This window comes from Pygoscelis adeliae, unplaced genomic scaffold, assembly GCF_000699105.1.
Source record: "Pygoscelis adeliae isolate BGI_AS28 unplaced genomic scaffold, ASM69910v1 Scaffold224, whole genome shotgun sequence".
In the NCBI taxonomy this organism is placed as follows: Eukaryota; Metazoa; Chordata; class Aves; order Sphenisciformes; family Spheniscidae; genus Pygoscelis; species Pygoscelis adeliae.
Window position 1 is genome coordinate 620,925 of NW_008824657.1, and position 18,433 is coordinate 639,357.

At 44.4% G+C, this 18,433-nt stretch overlaps 1 protein-coding gene across 3 annotated transcripts; it reads right to left on the reverse strand.

Moving 5' to 3' along the window:
- Positions 1-728: 728 nt before the first annotated feature.
- NFRKB (nuclear factor related to kappaB binding protein) lies at positions 729-18,433 on the reverse strand. Of its 3 annotated transcripts, none has more exons than XM_009322583.1 (26): positions 18,374-18,433; positions 17,644-17,797; positions 16,998-17,199; positions 16,774-16,901; positions 15,553-15,727; positions 15,251-15,352; positions 14,579-14,652; positions 14,087-14,171; positions 13,409-13,589; positions 12,968-13,076; positions 12,360-12,486; positions 11,383-11,448; positions 10,316-10,395; positions 10,189-10,232; positions 9,674-9,731; positions 8,657-8,831; positions 7,964-8,070; positions 7,373-7,496; positions 6,846-6,925; positions 5,848-6,068; positions 5,475-5,751; positions 4,937-5,155; positions 3,690-4,475; positions 2,854-2,960; positions 1,938-2,073; positions 729-1,168 (listed from the first exon to the last, which is right to left on the reverse strand). In XM_009322583.1, exons 2-26 carry the CDS (start codon positions 17,776-17,778, stop codon positions 1,043-1,045), a joined length of 3,924 nt encoding a protein of 1,307 aa, XP_009320858.1. In that variant the 5' UTR covers positions 17,779-17,797; positions 18,374-18,433; the 3' UTR covers positions 729-1,042. The 3 variants fall into 3 exon arrangements, with proteins under 3 accessions (XP_009320858.1, XP_009320857.1, XP_009320859.1); XM_009322582.1 differs by having other exon boundaries at positions 9,674-9,734; XM_009322584.1 differs by lacking the exons at positions 729-1,168; positions 1,938-2,073; positions 2,854-2,960 and adding an exon at positions 3,459-3,592 and having other exon boundaries at positions 9,674-9,734.

Sequence of the window (18,433 nt, forward strand, 5' to 3'; positions counted from 1 at the left end):
AGAAAGCTTCAAGGTGATGTCAGAACAGCCACGAATTCACCTCCGGTATGTGCAAAATTCAAACCAATTTACGTATAGAGATAAAATTGCAAAGGCAAACACAAAACTAAAGGCCAGGATCACGGGTTAAAAGATTTCTTCTGAGTCCACGAGACTACAGTTTGGGTATATTTGAAAACATATTCCAAACTTCTAAAACAAGCTACAGTCTTTTTTGACTGATAAAAAGGTTTATTTGTTGAGGAAAACTAAAGGAGGATCCTTCTGGTGAACACTTTCTTTTTCCTTTCCAGTATATTCCCATTTGCCGACAGACTTGTTCACACAATGACCTTCTGTATCTCCTCCACTTCTCACTCTTCCCCATGGTTACTAGCTTTTTTACAGCAAAAACCGTCTTGACTCTCATCCTGCCTTTGACAGAAATTTGACGTGGAAGTGGTATCTGTTCAAAAGAAGTCTGAGCTCAGAGATAGGGGAGAGGTATTTAAAACGTCTATAAATAGTACACCGAATGTGTTAGGGATCTACTTCCAGGCTATGTTACAAACAAACTCTGGTGTCCGAGCCACCATCCTATGTCACCTATATAAAAGTAGTGACAGCTAGACTCCAGCAAAAGGAGGCATCTTCTTCATGACTTTGGAAAGTCTGAAATACCCCTTCCAAGCAAGTTTCCCTGGTTAAGGAAGACCCAAGATCAACTGCTTTGTCTACAACCCAAAATGCACAGAAATGATATTCGCAAAAAGCCCTTCGGATGGGAAGAGAACAAAGAAAAGGAAGACATTGCTCAAATGATCAATGCCACAGAACGTGGCTTTACACATCTGGACTGAAACATTTTGCTTTGTAGGTACAGCATCTTTTGCTGTGGAATTTCTACCTAGACATCACAGTGCTGACTCCAGACAAGCAACGTGACAGAATCCAGTCCAATCCCTAGCCGTGACTGTGGTTAGGTAGTCTTGGGTGGTTGGATGGAGGATGACCACGGGACTCGGGGAAGTTCTTGGAAAGCGATCCGGTTTCAAACCAGTGTTCATAGCTGATCTTGGGTCTGTTTTGGAGATGGAGCTGTTGTCACAACCACAGTGGAAACTGCTTTAGTAGAGCCAGACACTGTTCCCTGCTGGAGATGGGAGGCTGGTACAGTTTGAATTCGAACCTGTTTGAAATGGAAAGAAAAAAACTCAACTCATGTCAGGAACAACCTGGTGACACATTGCACTTGCATCGCACCGAAGCGCTGGTAAATAACCCATTTCTGCTGCCAACAAAAATTCAGTTATACCAACAAGACCAAGCACCAAAACACGTCAAGAACAGAATCCGTCACAAGAAGATCACTCCATCCACTGTTCACATGGGACGGTGGCAAGAGATCTCAAGATTAGAGAGGAAGAAGTAAAAACTACTTTGAATAAAAAACCTACATGCCAGCTGCTTTTACAAGTTTTCAGAAGGAGGACTTGGATCCATTGGATACTTCACTTCTACAGACTTGTTACTAGCAGCTCTCAATGCAGATTCATTCTTTGGAATTACAGAACACTAAGTTTCCAGACAGAAAGACGGATATGCAAAGAAGCGATGCGATTTCTTCAAGAAATGGTGACCCACAGGTAAGCCAAAGTACAAAGCACTACAGAAAGAGCCAAGTGTATAGAAACAATCCTTCAAGCAGTTGGGAACACTTCCTGGCAGGATTTTTGGGTTTACATTCATTACACTATCAGTGCTTCAAAAACATTTAAAAAACATATCTGGATGGAGGGAAGGTAAAGGAGATGATGCACTACATGTGCTTAATGCAGACATTACAGCCAAGCTGTGTACCTGTACTTTTTAAGGAACCCCATGTATCAAGTGTAAAGTCCTCGAGGGATGTTAGGTCATAAAAAAGCAAATACTACTATCATTCTAGGTGCCGTTACCTGCGTGGCCTGGCCTTGCTGCTGCAGCTGCTGTAGTTGCTGTGCTGTCAGAAAACTCACTGGCTTGTTCCCAGCGATCAGTTTTGTCCCTGCTGGCATCGTAGTCAGGATGATATTTCTACCTAATCCACTGATGCTAAGGAAAAGAGAATTGTTGAAAGGTTAGTAAACAGCACAGCAGGCTAGGTCTTTCAGACTCACAAATTGTTCTTCAGCTGCTAGGAGATCAAAGTTACTTATCCGATTTACAAATGATTTTAAGTAGTGGGGTTTTTTTCCCCACAAAACTGGCAAATACGGAAGTGACAAGTTTATGTCAACATTTATCGCTGTGATAGAGAATTACTTTATCACATGAATTAAACCCTCTAATTCTGGACCGTGCACATCATTGGGTTAGTCTGATCAGACCTGAACACTTCTCAAGGACCGCAAAAAATAGCCGAGCACAGTGTTCTGCCCTGAAATATTAACTACCGGAGACACTACCAGAATTCATGGAAGAATAAACAAAAAGACTTCAACATCTGAATGCCAGAGGAATTTTCACTGAGGCAGTTAACGCTTCCCTAGTTTCTTTAATGGAGAGATGGCCTCAGATGACACATTTTCAGGTATGTCACCAGGTTAATTCTTGCTCAAACACACAGAACTAATCTAATAGCTGGTTTCAAGGCAAAGAACGTTTTTTCTTCAGTGTATTTGCTAGAACCTACACCTCAGGGCACCTAAACAAAGATTATATAATATAAACATTGCCAGACACCATATTCATTCGGTTTCTTGCACCTAATGGACCTATTAACGGACTGTAAGTCTATTCCACCCTCTGCTTGCTAAGTCCCCAGGAACCTATTGAACACAGACCTTCCTCAGCCTATTTCTAAAGCAAAACTACCAGATGCAAAATACTCACTTGGCCCCAAGGTTGCCCTTGATGATGGGGGCAGTCACCACACTCTTGCCTTTCACTGGCTGGCTGATCACTGACAGAGGCACTGTTATTCGTGCTGGTAGTTTACCCTAGAGAAGTTGAAGAATACATGAGGAGCCGCGGGGAGTTCAGCAGAGAAACTGCTTGACAACATGCAATTACCACTCAGCTTGCTTTTTAGGAGTCCTGGGAGTAGAAACCAACAGCAGCTTTGCTGATGAAATCTGTGCTCCATTTCAGGCTCATTAAAATTCACCTCCATCTCATTCACTTCACAGCTGCCTCAGCCCTGAAAACCCGCATCATCTTTGCACCACAGTATTTCTCTGGGAAGGCTCATTGCATCCGTCCATGATTTTTATCCTTAGGAAGCTCTGGTAACGTCAATTACCTTATTCAGCTTTCACGATACACTTTATGGTGCCTTCAGCTTTGAACATTAAAATTGTATTAAACGGGGAATTCGGTAGAAAAGTTAATACAAGTAACAAGCACTTCTAGTTCTGACACCATTCCAAGGGAAATTATTTCAGAGGTGTGGGGCAAGACGCTGAGCTGCATGAGGTAGGACTTTAGATAAGCAAAGTTTATTTCATTCACTCGCAACAGGAGGTAAGGGAAGACATATCTGACTGCTTTCTGGTCATTCAGCATTTAGCTACAATTCCAACGCCATCAAATTAGCTGCAGACCCACATTCTACAGTGCTCAATTTGAGCCTCTGTGGATGTAAAGAGAAGTTTTCAGACATAAACCATCAGTACACTTCAGCACTCCCCTTTCTCACCCACCTCCAGAAAAAGTTTAGCATTACTTACTGCCTGGGATGTAGATACTACCGTGGTGCTGACGGGTACCTGCCGCACAGCAGTGGCTCCTGTGCCTATAGTTATGGGAGTCCCAGCAGCTCCCGAGGCCACAGCAACTGCTTTCGACACTGTGGCACTCATGGTTGGTAAAGAGACAGCTGAGGTATGGACTGTGCCAGGCACGCTCACTGCTGAGGAAGAGGGCACTTGCTTAGCATGAGTAGCTACAGTAATAGTCTGCCCAGCTTTGGGCGGCATCACCCCCAGCCCCTGCACGATTCTTATAGTAGCAGCCGGCTTGGCCTCCGTGGATGCCACCGTAGTTATGGCTTTGCTCTTCTGATCTGCCACAGTCATGCCCAGAGCAGGCATCAGTCGGAAAGCGGAGCTTGTTGACTCTGCAGTCTTTAAGTCAGGAGTCACTTTAACCACTGTGCTTCCAGCTGGGCTGGAAGAAGCGGAAGTGGCCGTGCTAGTCTTGGCTGGAGAATCAGCAGTCTGGACAGGATTGGATGTCACGTGCAAAGTCGCAGAGATGCCTTTCCCACTAGCACTGCTTCCCGCAGCTGCTGTGAAGAGGTCCTGAGTCAGTTTGACAGTAGTGACTTGAGATTTGGCCAGGGTGGCCATCATGTCCGGGGTGATACGCAGCACAGTCTGTCCCTTCGCATCTGTGGTGATAGAGGACGGGGGTAGGCGCAACACATCCTTTCCTTGGATCCGAAAATTGGTCGCTGTGAGTGGGATGCCACTTCCAGGCTGGGTCTTCATGCCAAGTTGTCCTGTAATAGCCACCTGGAAGAGATCGGAGAAATGGCTGTGTCAAACCAGGACACAGTTCAAGGCACAGTCAGAGTAAAACTTCCCAACGGGATGTTTGCTCCCGTCGGAACTGAAGCGGCATGATGCTAGCACTCAGTACACTACTGAAAATAGCCTTGGTTGCGCATCAGATGGCATTCCCAAAACCATATGAAATACCGCGGAGCTACGTTTTCAAACAAGATGAACGAGAAAGAGATCAACATCTGGAGACGGTTAACCTTGGACTAACACATCTTTTACCCGTACGTGAAAATGGCGCTCAAATACACCAAACCAGCAACTGCCTAAATCTGTACGGTCAATAACGCACACAGCATTACGGCTCACTACAGTTTTCACTATCTTTTCACATCTGCATATCACGTCCGTCACAACAAAGAGGAAACGGCTGGGTCGTGGAGCCCAGTTCCTTGCCTCTCCCCCTCTCTCACCTGCTTGATAATATTCTGGCCAGCTACATTCTGGATGACAGTGGTAGAGGAGGTGCTTGTAGCAGAACTGCCTGGAGAGCTGGTTACTGGCTTTACAGCAGGACTGGGCGCTGCAGACAGTCCCGTCACAGTGATGCCTGTCTGTCCTGTCACGGAGCTTCCTGGTCTTTGCACCTGCACTGGGCTGGTTTGAGCTTTTACTGGCAGAGTCATCACAGCCTACAGAAAGACACAGAGGCAGCCTTTGAGCAGACTAACGCAATACTAACAGACTAATAATTTACTCTTTTTGTCTCGTGCCTTATAGCTGGCAACTCCTACGGACTTTTTACTGTAAGGCACAATTTAATGGTGCCACATAAATAGGCAATAGGGAGGAAAAAAGGAGCACTGAACAGTATTATTTATGCACAACCGTTTCTATGCTCCTACCCTGCAGCTACTGCATGTTTCAAGTGAGCAAATAATCCCTGTGCACCATACCGAAATACCAGAAGAAGTCAGAGCTACTCCACCATTTCCATGCAGCCAAACTCACCTGAGGGAGCACTTTGGTTTGCGTGGCTGTAGCTGGAACGCGGATTTGAGGCACTGACGTAGGTTGCTGCTGCTGGGTTACCACCGGGGCTTGCTGAGACACAGCTGGGAGGCTGGACTGGGCAGTGACCACCCGGACCTGCGGCAGCCCGGAGGAGGTGGTATGACTTACCACCCGGGTGGGAGGTGGCTGTGGCCCCGGCTGCGTCTGTGAACTCTGGGCTGTGGAAAGCAACGTCCCAAGCTGTGGCATGGTAGGGGATGATACCAGAAGAACGCTACGGAAAAGATAAAGCCAGTAGGTCAGCAAAGATGTAGATGACTGAGAAAGAACCAGTAGCATTCACAAGCGATGTATGAGACAGAAGTAGTACCTTTGGCTGGGTTTTGCTGGCTCTGATCCGGCACTGGATACACTCTTGCTCACCACAGACACTGGTGGGGGTGAAATAGGCGTTGCCGGTAATGCTGGCGCAGTTGGCGTCACGGGAGTCACGGGAGTTGGTGGCATGCTGGAGTCACTAAGGCTCAGCTGACTGGGCTCTGATGTGCTGCTGGGGAGTGCTTTCACAGAACTCTCCTTGCTACTAGACTTCTGCAAAGAAACCACACCAAGCATGAAGGTCTTTACAAAAACAGGTTTCGATCGCTGCACTCGGTAGAGTGGGCTGAGCACTTTAAGCCGAGGTCTGTATGGTTATGAATGATGCCCCAGTGCTAAATGCTGAAATCACAGATGACTGACTGTCTGCTTTCCTCAACTGCAGCCACGAGTGGGCCGGTGCATTTGGCTGCTCCTGTTCTCATGGAAAAGTGCATCTCAGCAGTGCCAATCATTCATAACATTCAGATTTCCACCTTGGTTAATTTGCCAACAGCAACTACTTCAGAGGTATTTGATAAATATATCAAATAAATATATTTTTTATATTTATCACCAAAAAACATGTTTATCACAAAAAACATTTTTATATTTATCACCAAAAAAATAAAAGACATGCAAACCCTGACAGCTTGAGCACAGCAAGGAGGACAGCAGCAGACATGTTCCACACACTCTGCTACAGATAAACCTCAAAACTAGATCCGAAAGACCATCCCCTAAGATAGGGAGCACAAACGAATTCCATTAATCTTTCTGCCGAGATCAACAAGGATAACAGTGGAAGCTGAGAGGTGTAGAAGTCCCCTCCTCTTTCTCTCTTCATTTTGTGCACTGGTGCTAGACTAACACTGATATTCATAAACATAATGAACCAGTAACTCAAATAGGTGGTAATCTTCATCAGCCACTACGGATGCAGAATTTACGGATTAAGTTAAGTCCATACCTCCTTCCCAATCCCAAAAGCATCCGTGCAAAGAAATTTACCATTTTAGCCGGAGGTTTTGGCTTCTGCTGAAGAGCTTTCTTGGCCTTTGCTGCAGCAGCTTGAGCCTGGTGGATCCGTTCTGCAAATACAAATTAAAGGTTAGACCTCCTGAACGCAAGCAAACTGATTTAAGAAAGAGGCCAATTCAGAACTGCAAGTTCATCTTCAGACAAGAAATCAAACGCGCATTGTCATGTAATAGTGCAAAGAAAAATACCAAGTAAAATTAGCCAAAAAGGCTGAAACAAAGACACATAAAAAGTTGCGAATGGACACACATCTGCAGTTCTTGTACATGGGATGCTATTTTTCTAACAAATACTTCAAACTGACACGCTGCTCTGCAAGACTGAGCTTAAGTGTTGACGGGCTAACATTAGCAAACTGTCTAGAGAAAAAAGCTACACTGATAAATTAATGTTCGTTATCCAGATAGACTGAAGAAGCTCAAGAGCATGGAAAGTGAAAAACAAAATGAGATTTATAAACATTTTCAACTCTTAAGATATCACCAAGCCAGGCTTACCGAACTCTTCCTCACTCCTGTCACGGTGCAGGTAGATCCACAACTTGCGTCCAATATCATATTTCACACAGGGATCTTTCTCATAATGTAATCGATCCAAAGCACCACTAACAACAGTATTAACCTGAAAGTTCAGAATTCATGGAATTACAAGATGTCCCTGGTTGGGCTAGCCAAAAGTCACAAATAGAAAAGTAATCCTATTTGGCATAAGACCCAAGTAAGCTGCTAGCAATCCATTTGAGTAAGAACTGACTGAGAGCAGATGTTACAGCACAGGATGCTGTTTGCCACCTTGGATTAAGCGGAGCTTCCACCAAAGCTGAGAGCTCTGAAAATTGACTGTTTCTGAATCTAAAATGCGAGCACATATGAGACACACTGTTAATTCCGTGGCTTTTCTAGCTGTTTTTCCATCATCCAGAGTTCAGTGCAGATTTGCAGCAGCTCACCGGAGTGGAACATAGCTCTCATTTGCTAGTCAAAGCAGCATAAAAAAATTATTGGGCCTCAGCCACTGAATACTGCCTGGGTCTGCACCGCGTATTTTTAGGAGAATCTGTTTGAGGCTAGACATGACATCCAACTTACTTGAGCACTTGTGACATCGGGAGCTAGGAACTGGGAATCTTTAAGCAGCTCACAGATTTCAGCACGAGTTCCTTCTCCATTCGGAAGGCGAGCAGCAGCATCACGAACTGATATACAAGATCAGAGCTTAAACTTCCAGCCGTAACTAGGTAGCTGTATTCAAGTACTTTGGCAGATACATTTCGGTATTGCTCTCTTATCCCCGCTCTCATAATGCCTACTCGCTCACTAAAATCTAGCCCCCGTGATCCCCGAGAGATAGGAGCAGAGATTATAAAGGACCATTTTAAAGGACATCAACTGTGCCGGCTTTGTGCTAGGAGTGATGAACTTGGGGAACAGCACTGAACCCCAGAATGACTTCGCAATGCCCTACCTTCACAACAGCGTACTGAAACCACCACTCTCTGTTTTCCAGTTATCTGAGCCTTAGCTTCAGCCAGCCCCATGGACTCTCCTCTTTATTTCACATTTTCTCTCAAATCAACAGCAACACACAGATGCCTTCTTTTCTAGTTATTCCTCCTCCCAGCATTTCATCACCTCGATTCCATATAATTTACTTCTTCTTCGCTTATGTCATCCTTGTCTGCCCACCTTTTCCCTTTACAATGTAGATTCCTAAAGTCATTCTTTGGGGGATCAGGGGAGCCCTTTCTTTTTTTTTTTTAATTTTTTTGGCCATCACCTTACCAAGGGACAAGATGGTGACATATGCTGGTCTGTCTGAGCGCAGGAGAGAATGCTCTCGGGCTTTGTTTAATGAGGTTTCCTTGTCAAACACCCCCTTCACAGGACCAACAACTGACTCAAAGCCATGCATACGGAAAGTGAAAGCTTTGTGGGGCTGGCTGTAACGGTAACGTTCCTGTATTTGGAAACAAAGAGGACTGAATTTAGCAGGAAACATATAGTGCAAAGTCTTAAAGCTTGTGCTACATTTGTATTATAAGTTAAGTTATTATCATCCTCCAGAGAAAGATTTTTTTTAAATTAAAGGCTCAAATACTGCTCTATAAACTTATTTTGGATCAAGAGAAGCACAAACTACTTCAGGCAGAATATAAAGCACCACCTAACCGAGGCGGGCAGATGCAATACGCTAGGTTCGTCGTTAAGCAGCTGCACAGACTAGAGAGGTGCCAGAGATACACCTTCTGCCCAGCAAACACGCCTTCCCCCAGCAACAACAAGCCCTTTCTTCCTCCTCTAATCTGGCGAAAGAGAGATTTCCAAAATTTAACCTGGATATTCTACCACGCACACAGCACGTGTACCCAGGGAGAAGAATCGTCATCATGTGTTTACCCTGTAATACACACTGGCATCTACTACAGACAGATAACCAAGTGTGCGGGTGCACTTATTGCCACTTGTCTTCTGCTTGTACTCATACATGCCCACAAAATATAGAGACAAGTCATCCTCATATGCTGGGGGATGGCAGGGGAGACAGAAAGGTTGGCAATACCAATTTCAATTAATTTTGCCCAATAACCATTGGAAATACAGGTGCTTTTGAAGTCAGCAGCTAGGCTGTATTGTTAGCGAGTTTTATGTAAGGCCAAGAGATCTACTTCAAGGCAGAAGAAACATACTAATTCTTTACATTAACAAAGTTTGTGTAGAGTATAAGCCTGCCATGCCACACAAACTCTCTTGTTTTAGTGCCCAACTGTTTCAACGTCTGCGTTTAAAATTAATTCTTACCTGCTCCTGAAACACACGTTTCTCCTCTCCGGTGCTAGGTCGGACTACATAGTCAGTCCTTCTGAAACAAAGGTCACCATCAGTTCTGAGCAACAAGCAGCCCACAACAGTCCCAAAGAACGTCCCAAAGGATTAGTCACCTCACCCTTCCTGCAAATTCTTCTGAACAAATTCTGAAAGCATTTCATAATATAAATAAGACCTGCAGAGATCTTAAAATATGCTCTATGCACTACCTGAAGGTAAGCTAGGACTGTAAATAATCTAGTTATCAGGACCATAAGTTAGATTACAGGTTTGCTCTGATAATATATGTTAGCTTGGAGAAAAATCAGTTGACTTTGTGAAGTCTAGTTACTGCATTTATAAAACCAGACTATCAAGTTCCCTCCTGCCCCGTGACGGAAAATCTTTTCATTTTAAGCAACCAGCCATCGAGATCCAGAGGTGCAAGGACCAAACTTCATAGCTTTAGTATGCACTGCAAAAGCTTTCAAGCAGTATTACATACTTACACTCTGGGAATTGGTGTTGTGGCATCTGAGCTGTCTTCATTTTCCTATCGAAAAACAGAGAAATGTCAATGTTGGATATAACTCAGTCAGGTTGTGTGCTGCCAGAAGGTCATTTTTTCTGACTCACTTTGAAAAAAGTCTGGTCTTTGGTCTCCAACCAGAGCTGAAACAGTCCTGCCAACTCCTTCTCATGATCTTGGCAAGAACCTAGTCCAAGAAATCGGGAAAAATAGGAAATAGAAGTCCTTTATTTGTTATGAAGCCAGTTGCTTGTACTTCCCAGTCATCTCCTACTCTCTTCCCCCCCTCTATGCACCACCAGTCACAGGGCATCTTCCACACTTCACAGATGCTCCAGTTTCAATACTTGAGCACATCCCAGGCTTAGGAAAAGTGCTAAAAACTAGTTATTCTCCTGTGTCGGTACAAAGAACGGTGCTTCAACTCCTGGCATAGCGGGCAAGACACTGTTTGAGACACAGCCACCTGTCACTTGCAGATGGTTCCCACTCTCCAAAGTAATCCCAGTCACTGAGTCCATGAGCAGAAACACGTGCCTACACAACCTCCACCAAAGACTGTGAAAGGGACCAGGGGAATAGCTCCCTGACTCCAAACCTCTGCTAGTTTAAGCCTGCAAACATGATCACTAGAATCACTGTAGTTAAGAACGGAAAACTCTGCCTAGCAGCTAAAGGAACGAACATCAACACAAGAAATCTGTCATTCACTCAGTATAAGCATGGGCACATTTACTATTAATTTGCTCTTTGGTTCCCACTTTTAAAAATAAAAATAGCATCGCTTCGCTCCACAGAGAAGCTTAATTAATTTATAATTGTAATAATTAATAATTACTCTGAATAATCAGAAAGTGTGCTCTACAAAAGGGAAAACATGAAGGTGTTCAGACAGATTTGAAGGGTGACATAAACACAGCTGGGTCAGCGACATAAAGAAATAAAGCCCAGTGCCTTTGCTCACTTATTCTCTGCCTGCTGCTGATACTAATGTCTTGTGAAAACCTAGAATGTGAAACGCACCTTCGCTCAGCTAAAAGAAAAGGCCTAACCAATGTATTAACAGCTCTGCTTGTCTTTCTCTCCGGGCTGCAGCAAGCTGGAAAGTAAAGTCCTGGAGAAAACAACCAACCTCTACTATAATAGAAATCATAGAAGAGCACAAGATACTCGCCAAGCAATTTCCACTGCTGAGTTTTTTCCTTGAATTCAACAAAAGGCGAGAAGCTGGAAGGAACATCTACAATGAAAAATGTGCATGTCAGAGACGTCATACGATCGTCCAACCCCCAAAATCCTACTGTTGTAATGCAAACTGTTGAGTTAGACTCACAATGACAGATAAAGCATTTTAAGTGATTATGTAAGCGCATCTCTAAATTTATACTTGCCCAAAGGGAAGGTAAGCATCTCAGAGTAACAGTGCAAGCACAAGAAAAGAACAGAGCAGGATAACGAGTCTTTCACCTACAGGCTGTCAGATGAGATCCTGTTCATGCTGTGAGGCACCAGGAACTGTTACTGTACAGCGACTATTCCTGGGCTCATGGGAAGCCAACTCGGGATTTACGGTATTCGCCAGCATTACGGAGAACGTTAAGTATCCATGCTGCAAAGGCCACTACAATCTACACTGTCTCTCCCTTCAAAACTTCCCACTAAGCAAATGAGAACCACAGAGTAATTTAGTTTGAAAGAAACATCTGAAGCTTAGCTGGTCCAAGCCCCAGGTCAAAGCGGGGCCAACTTCATGTTTCCAGTGGATTGCCCAGGGCATCATCTAGTTTATTTTTTATTATCTTCGAAGACAACCACAACGTCTTCGCGCCGGGAAGAGACTAATTCCTTCCTGCTTCAAACATCCCGCCTGAAGCGCGTGATCTGAACAGGAGAAATGGCCTGTCTAGAGGCAGTTTCACACACATTTTCACATACGCGGGAATCAAGCTGGGTCTTCCCTACTATCCACACGCAAAACAAGTCTACCATCATCAAGAAACGAAAGCCGTAAAGCCTATCATAGAAACGCTGTCAACAATGCAATGGTTTATTGTAGTGACGAATTAAAAGTTGATTCGAGCTATAATATACACCAGCGCTGATTAGAACTGAGGTACAAGCATCACTAGAATTTTTAACAGCCATTCTTACCTCTGCTGTCACCTGTCAAGTACTGCAAGGCGGGTAAAACCAGTTCAGACCAGTTAGAGGCAAAGGAGAACCAGTTATTTAGTGCGCTGGCAGGAGAAGATTGCCAATCTAGAACTTTATCTTCAAGCTGAAGAGGGAAAAGAAATATCCTATTAAAGATCTCACACTTTAAACTATGGCTGCTTTAATAGAAAACAAAACAGCTAAACACATCCAGGGGACAAAAAGATTTTTACGTATATAAAAAAATCACCTCACTTTTTCAAGTAACCCTAACATGGTATTTCAGACAGCAGAGAGCAAAAAGGGGACAACACTTCCCCACCATCTCTGCCCTTAATATCTAGACTAATATCTAACCATGATCTAAAGAACAGGTATGGAAAGACTTACAGATTCAGCTGACTAAATTTATGAAATGTGTTAAAAACAGAATGCGGTATGCACTCCCAAAGGGTTCCATTTCTTTAATATGTAATCTACATCTTAATATAATTTACAGCAGGACAACTCTGGAAAAAAAAAATCACTATTACATAGCTATAAAACCCTCTACCCCCTAATTTTGCTTTCTGCAAAGATTCCTAGATAAATGGGTGGTTCCTTACCACAGAGAGAGTAGCAGGTCCTTCCAGAAACAGTATCTCCAAGAGAAGGAAAAAGAAGCTGGAAGATATTTCATTTATTCCAAGACATGGCTTCATCTCCTCAAGAGGTCTTCAAACGAAAGAGAACACAAGCAAAGTAAGTTCCCTGAGGAAATCTTCACCTTCGTATACAAAGGTGAACACCACCCATTTCACACATCCCAAGCTGCACAAAACTGAAGCCAACGACCTTTGTGCGTGCCTCCCGTTCTTAGGCAGCAGCAGAATTTCACAACAGCAGGTCACAGCTAAGATGCTTTACCCCGTCAAGGGTGAAAGAGCCAGACCCAACAAAGACAGAGCTAGCTACGCAGCTCTGCAAAAGTCCCACAAAAATCTGAGCTGCAGCGTTTGTTGCTCTCTCCATCTGTGCAAGCGTTCAGGGCCCTTTGAAGCACTTACTCCTCTTTGACAGATGACAGAGGGATGGGGGAAGGATCCTGAGACATTGGTGGGATTCCATCTGCATTGCTAAGAGAGTCAGCCAAATCTTCCACCTCGGATTTAATAATCCTCAGCTTTTTTTTCTTCTTATCTTCCTTTTCCTTCACCTTTTTCTTGAGGGTTGCAAGGTCAAATAAGGCTTTAGATACGATAAAAGGGAAGAAGAATAATGAGAAAAAGCTTCTTACCGTATTTCATTGAGAATCATAAACTGACTATATATTTAAACTCATATTCAGAAATGTGGGTAGCGTGCACTCACTCACCACCAGCTCATTCCATCCTCCCAGTCATTTCCATGAACCTTTATTTTTCCCCTCAATGCACTCTGTTTTAAGAGAAAACCTCTAGTTTTTAAACCAACGTATATGAAATTAGAAGGGCAAAGGTAACTGCTTAGAGCAGTTGATTGACGAACTAACTTTCATCAATTAGTTGGAAACACCTTCAGTGGAAACTGGAACTGCCTGTGAGCAACTGACACGGAACGACTCGCAACCCCAGAGTGGCTAGCCGGCTACGTGAAGAGCGAAGGGATACAACAATCTGTCAAGACCACCTTCATCCTTAGCTTTTCACGCACGCAGGATACCCCATATTCGTGCAGCGCCCAAGTACCATGTCCAAGCCACTGACCTGCTAAGGAACCTTTCCTGCCAGCATTTACTCGAGTCATAATGTCCTCAAGAGTCAGGTCTGTCGTCACTAGGTCGGGGTGGTCCTACAGAGGCCAATGGGATAGAAATTAAAATTGGGAAAGGACAAAGTGTTAAGATAGCAGCAAAGGCACAGAAGATAACCCAAGCACTGAAATGCCCCGGGATCTTATCCGGGATCAGCTTATAGTCTCATGTACTGCAATAGAAGTCGGGAAGTTTTCTAACCCTGAAATCCAAAATCTCGTCTCTCCAAAACACATCACTACAATTACAAAATCCTTCTAAACAGATAGAAGGATAAACAGGAGTTGCATATCTACGCTGACAATTAAATACAGGTTATGATAAAGGGCTGAAGGGTTGTTGCACATAAAAAAAGCAGCAATCATTTTGTCACCCAGAAGTACCCTGAACTTTACAGCTAACAGATAAAATGCAGTCCCACCCCCCAGGCTTCTTGACATCTTACAGGTTGACGTTTTCGTTTCTCATGGTGCTTCTTCAACATCATCTTCAAATCACTTTCCCCAAGTTCTACCTTGTCTGCAACGAAAAAACATTCAGAGCTTATTTGCACAGTTTTCCATTATTGTTACTTTACAGACTTCTTAGAATGCCATTTTCTATCCATTCCCACTTTCAACGATCTCCAAATTTCAGTAATTAAATTTTCTGTATTTGAATTTCATCCTTTTAATCAACCAATTTATTTTCAGTACTTTCTTCCTCGGGTCATCAGATTGCATTGCTGATGCAAGTATGGAAGTGAAAAGAAGTGAGAACCAGCTGTGCTGCACGAAGGGTTTGCAGACTTGACTACGGTAACCTTAGGAGGGACTCCCTCGGCACATACACCAAGGTATTTCGAACCGGACTACGCTAATGCTTCAACCGTTAAAGGCAAAATATAACAGAGAAATCAGCAGTATTACACCAACCGTAGACCCTTGCGTTAAAATACTAGCCTTCCAAGGAGAAAAAAAATAAATAAACTGGGAGAAGAGCCAACTGTTTTGGAGACTGCAAAAATGAAGCGTGACAAGATTGCCCATCAAACAACAGATTTTCAAACTGATTTCTTGCAGGGTCTCAAAGTAATTCTCACCCCTAAATCCGTATCGACCCCTAGTTTGGTTCTCACCTGCTGTTTTCATGTCCAAGGTTGACAATGTGGGGATCACTCTCAGGGGAACCGGTGGACTTGGACAACGTGCTGGAGAACTTGGAGGCCAGGAGCTTAGATCTAAAATAAATAGAGAAATAAATTTATTTCTGCAAGACCTAGCACCAATCTACATAATTCTATTACCCTGTGTTCATTAGATCACAGCCAATAAAGCTGGAGTCCAGTTTCCGTTCTTCTATCAAAGACGCTGTCCCCACATCCAAAATTTGTCTTTCTCCATTCACACCTCAAGTCTTTAGTTGAGTCCAGGGCATTACCTTCTTCATCAGAAGACAAGGTAGTGTCTCCACACTCCTCTTTCACTTCCCTCAGAATCTTCAAGTAGCGCCGATGCGTCCGTCTGTCTCGTTCTTCTGTGTCGTATGTCGGTGAGAAGTGCTTTCTCCTTAGGGTCATATCAGGGCCTCCTTTCCTAGCCAAATCCAGCAAGTGCTGGAAGACGAGATACATGTGACGTTAGCTAATCTCCGCTACAGTTCTGAACAGATAAGCTCAACTCACTTGCTTTCAGCAAGTTTAATGTTTGGAGCTGGCGCCGTTGAGCACCTCAGTTCTTTACAAAGTAACCCTTACAAAGTATCAGTATCTGCCATATACGCAATTTTAAAAACAGCATTTTAGACCACCATTTAAAGCAGGGGGGAAGCAAGGAGGGATCCAAGAAGAAATTTCTGCTCCTTCATCTCCACGTACGATACCTCACTGTCATTTTATGTGGACCGTTGAGAGGAACCTAACCATTGATCCGAGATCGATTTGTGCTGTTCCCATGCCAAATACGTAACACAAACATGAAAAACTGTCTCTTTTGAAGAAAACATTTTACCCCTTACGGCTACAGAGGAAATAACTTCCTACACACTTCTGTATTCTTTTTCTCACATCACTGTGGGGCGTTTTATAAAGACAGACGCTCATCTTCATCCATACATCCCATGTTTCAACATCTAAGCTTAACGAACTGATAAGCAAGCAATGAACATGTTTCATCTGGCAGCAGTTAGCTGACAACAGTATCCATAGAGGAAGACTTCATTGAGGATTTACAGGCATCGGAATCAGGGTTTTGTATCTATTCTATACCAGTCCCCAGTGAAGCTGGGGAATTCATACACCTACACGTTTAGCAATCTTACTTGTTTCGCAATGACAGAAATGGTAGAAAGCGAAGGCAGAATGACTTGTTAATAGGACAGTAAGGTGTAAACGGGCAACTGCAGGGAGCAGGGGACAAGGTGGGCATGGAAAAAAGACACTACACACAAGTGAGAGCCATCAGAGTTTCAAAACCTGAAATTTGCAAACGTAACAACGTTTCTAATGTTCTCGTATTATAGGGGCCACTGGAAAACCAGAAAAGCAGCATTCATTAAAGGGAAGACCTCCGAGAATTGTGAATGCCAAGACACTTTGTTGTAAAGACAACCTATTCGTTACAGAACGCCAGAAAGCGACGATCGCGCCCCGAAGACGCTCACATTGCGGGAAGCCAGGATCTGCTTGAGCAGTCGGTAGAAGTACTGCTGCTGAGAGCTCAGGTACCGTTTGTACTGGGACTTAAAACAGAGCTGCCGGTATTTCACAACTTCAGGATTAAAGTGTCCATCTGTAAGAAAGAGGCGAAAAACGCTTCAGTTTTCATCAACCGCTAGTTTGAGAACCTAACCCAGAAAATACGCAGAAGTTTACTATGCTCACTGACCCCGGAAGAGTTTCTGGGCGATGTGCAGTGGATTTCCAAAACGGAAGTTTTCACCACTGAACAACGCAGAGATGAGTTTGTTCTGATGCTCTCGGTTGTTTTCAGGGAAGCGAGGCAGGAATTTTTTTAGGTGGTCTTGCTGCGCATCTGTCAGCACCTCCTGCCACGTAGACAAGCTGACAACTTCAAAGAAGATCTCAGGCTAAAGAAAGCAAAAAACAACAGTGACGAAAACACATCTGCGTCCTTGACGATCTTCTAGCCCGTAAGGCCTTCTGTGGTTAAATAACGCGAGTCACGAGACAGTGTCTCACCAAACGCAGAAAACAACAGAGCGTGAAGAGGAAAGGTGAGGAAATCAACAATGCTATTGGCGACAAGAAAAGAAATTCAAAACTGGTGACCAACAAAACTTTCCCAAAGGCATTTTTCAAGTCAGAGAGATTGTTATCTAGAAAAAGAACATAACGGAATGGTTTTAAAAGACGTTTCCCTGAGATTGATCAAAGCCCTTTTTGGCACCTTCTCCGGGACAGTCGACACACATTTCCCCCTCTTTTCAGTTTGCTCTGCAAACCCCGCAAGGGGAGATAAACGTACTGTTTATCACGGCTCTGAAAAGGTAAAGCATCTTAGCGGTACTCACGTCCTCCAGAAGGTCCTCAGGCAGACTAACCCTGGTGGTACCCAGCATGCAGTCCTCCATGATGCGTGTGCCATTTCCTTCCCCGCAGGGTCCCAGCTCCAGGGGGTCCGTCAGCATGTGATCCAGAGAGTCCATTCTTCAACCTCTCCCGCTCCTGAACAGCAGCGAGAAAACCCTCAGCAACCGAAAATCCCGAACCCAGGTACGTCCCGAGCTGAGGAACGGCTGAGAAGCCGCATTTGATGAAGTGGTTGTTTAAATGCAAGCTACGGTATCGGGCCGTGAGATACGTAGGATATTACAGCGTCGGTTTACTGTTCAATCGCAACACGAGTCACGTCAACAGAGGAATGCTTTTTCAGCCAGCGTGTACCATGTCCCGGTAGAGGCAGACTGGAAAGTACAGGCGACCCATTTCACTTCGCTTCCTACCTGCAGGAGCTGTTGTCAGCAGAGCAAAACACCACGAAAAACTACACCTAAATCCTGAAAGCGGCTTTAACGCGCAAAACCGACCCGCCGGTCTAAGGCAGGGTTTCCCTCAGCTGTAAGTGGGCCGAGAGCCCCGCTCCCCTCAAGCATTGCTTGGGACAGCCGTGCAGCTCTAGGCCGGGCAGAAAACGCACCGAACCACGCGGAACGCGTTAACGGGAGAAAACAAACCCCAAACCCACCCCTTCAAACAGGGTCGGACGGGCAGAAACCACAGGAAAACAAACTCATTCCATACCCGCTACGCTGGCTCTGGGCGTGACACCGGCGACTCGGCGCGACAGCGCTTCCCCGCTCC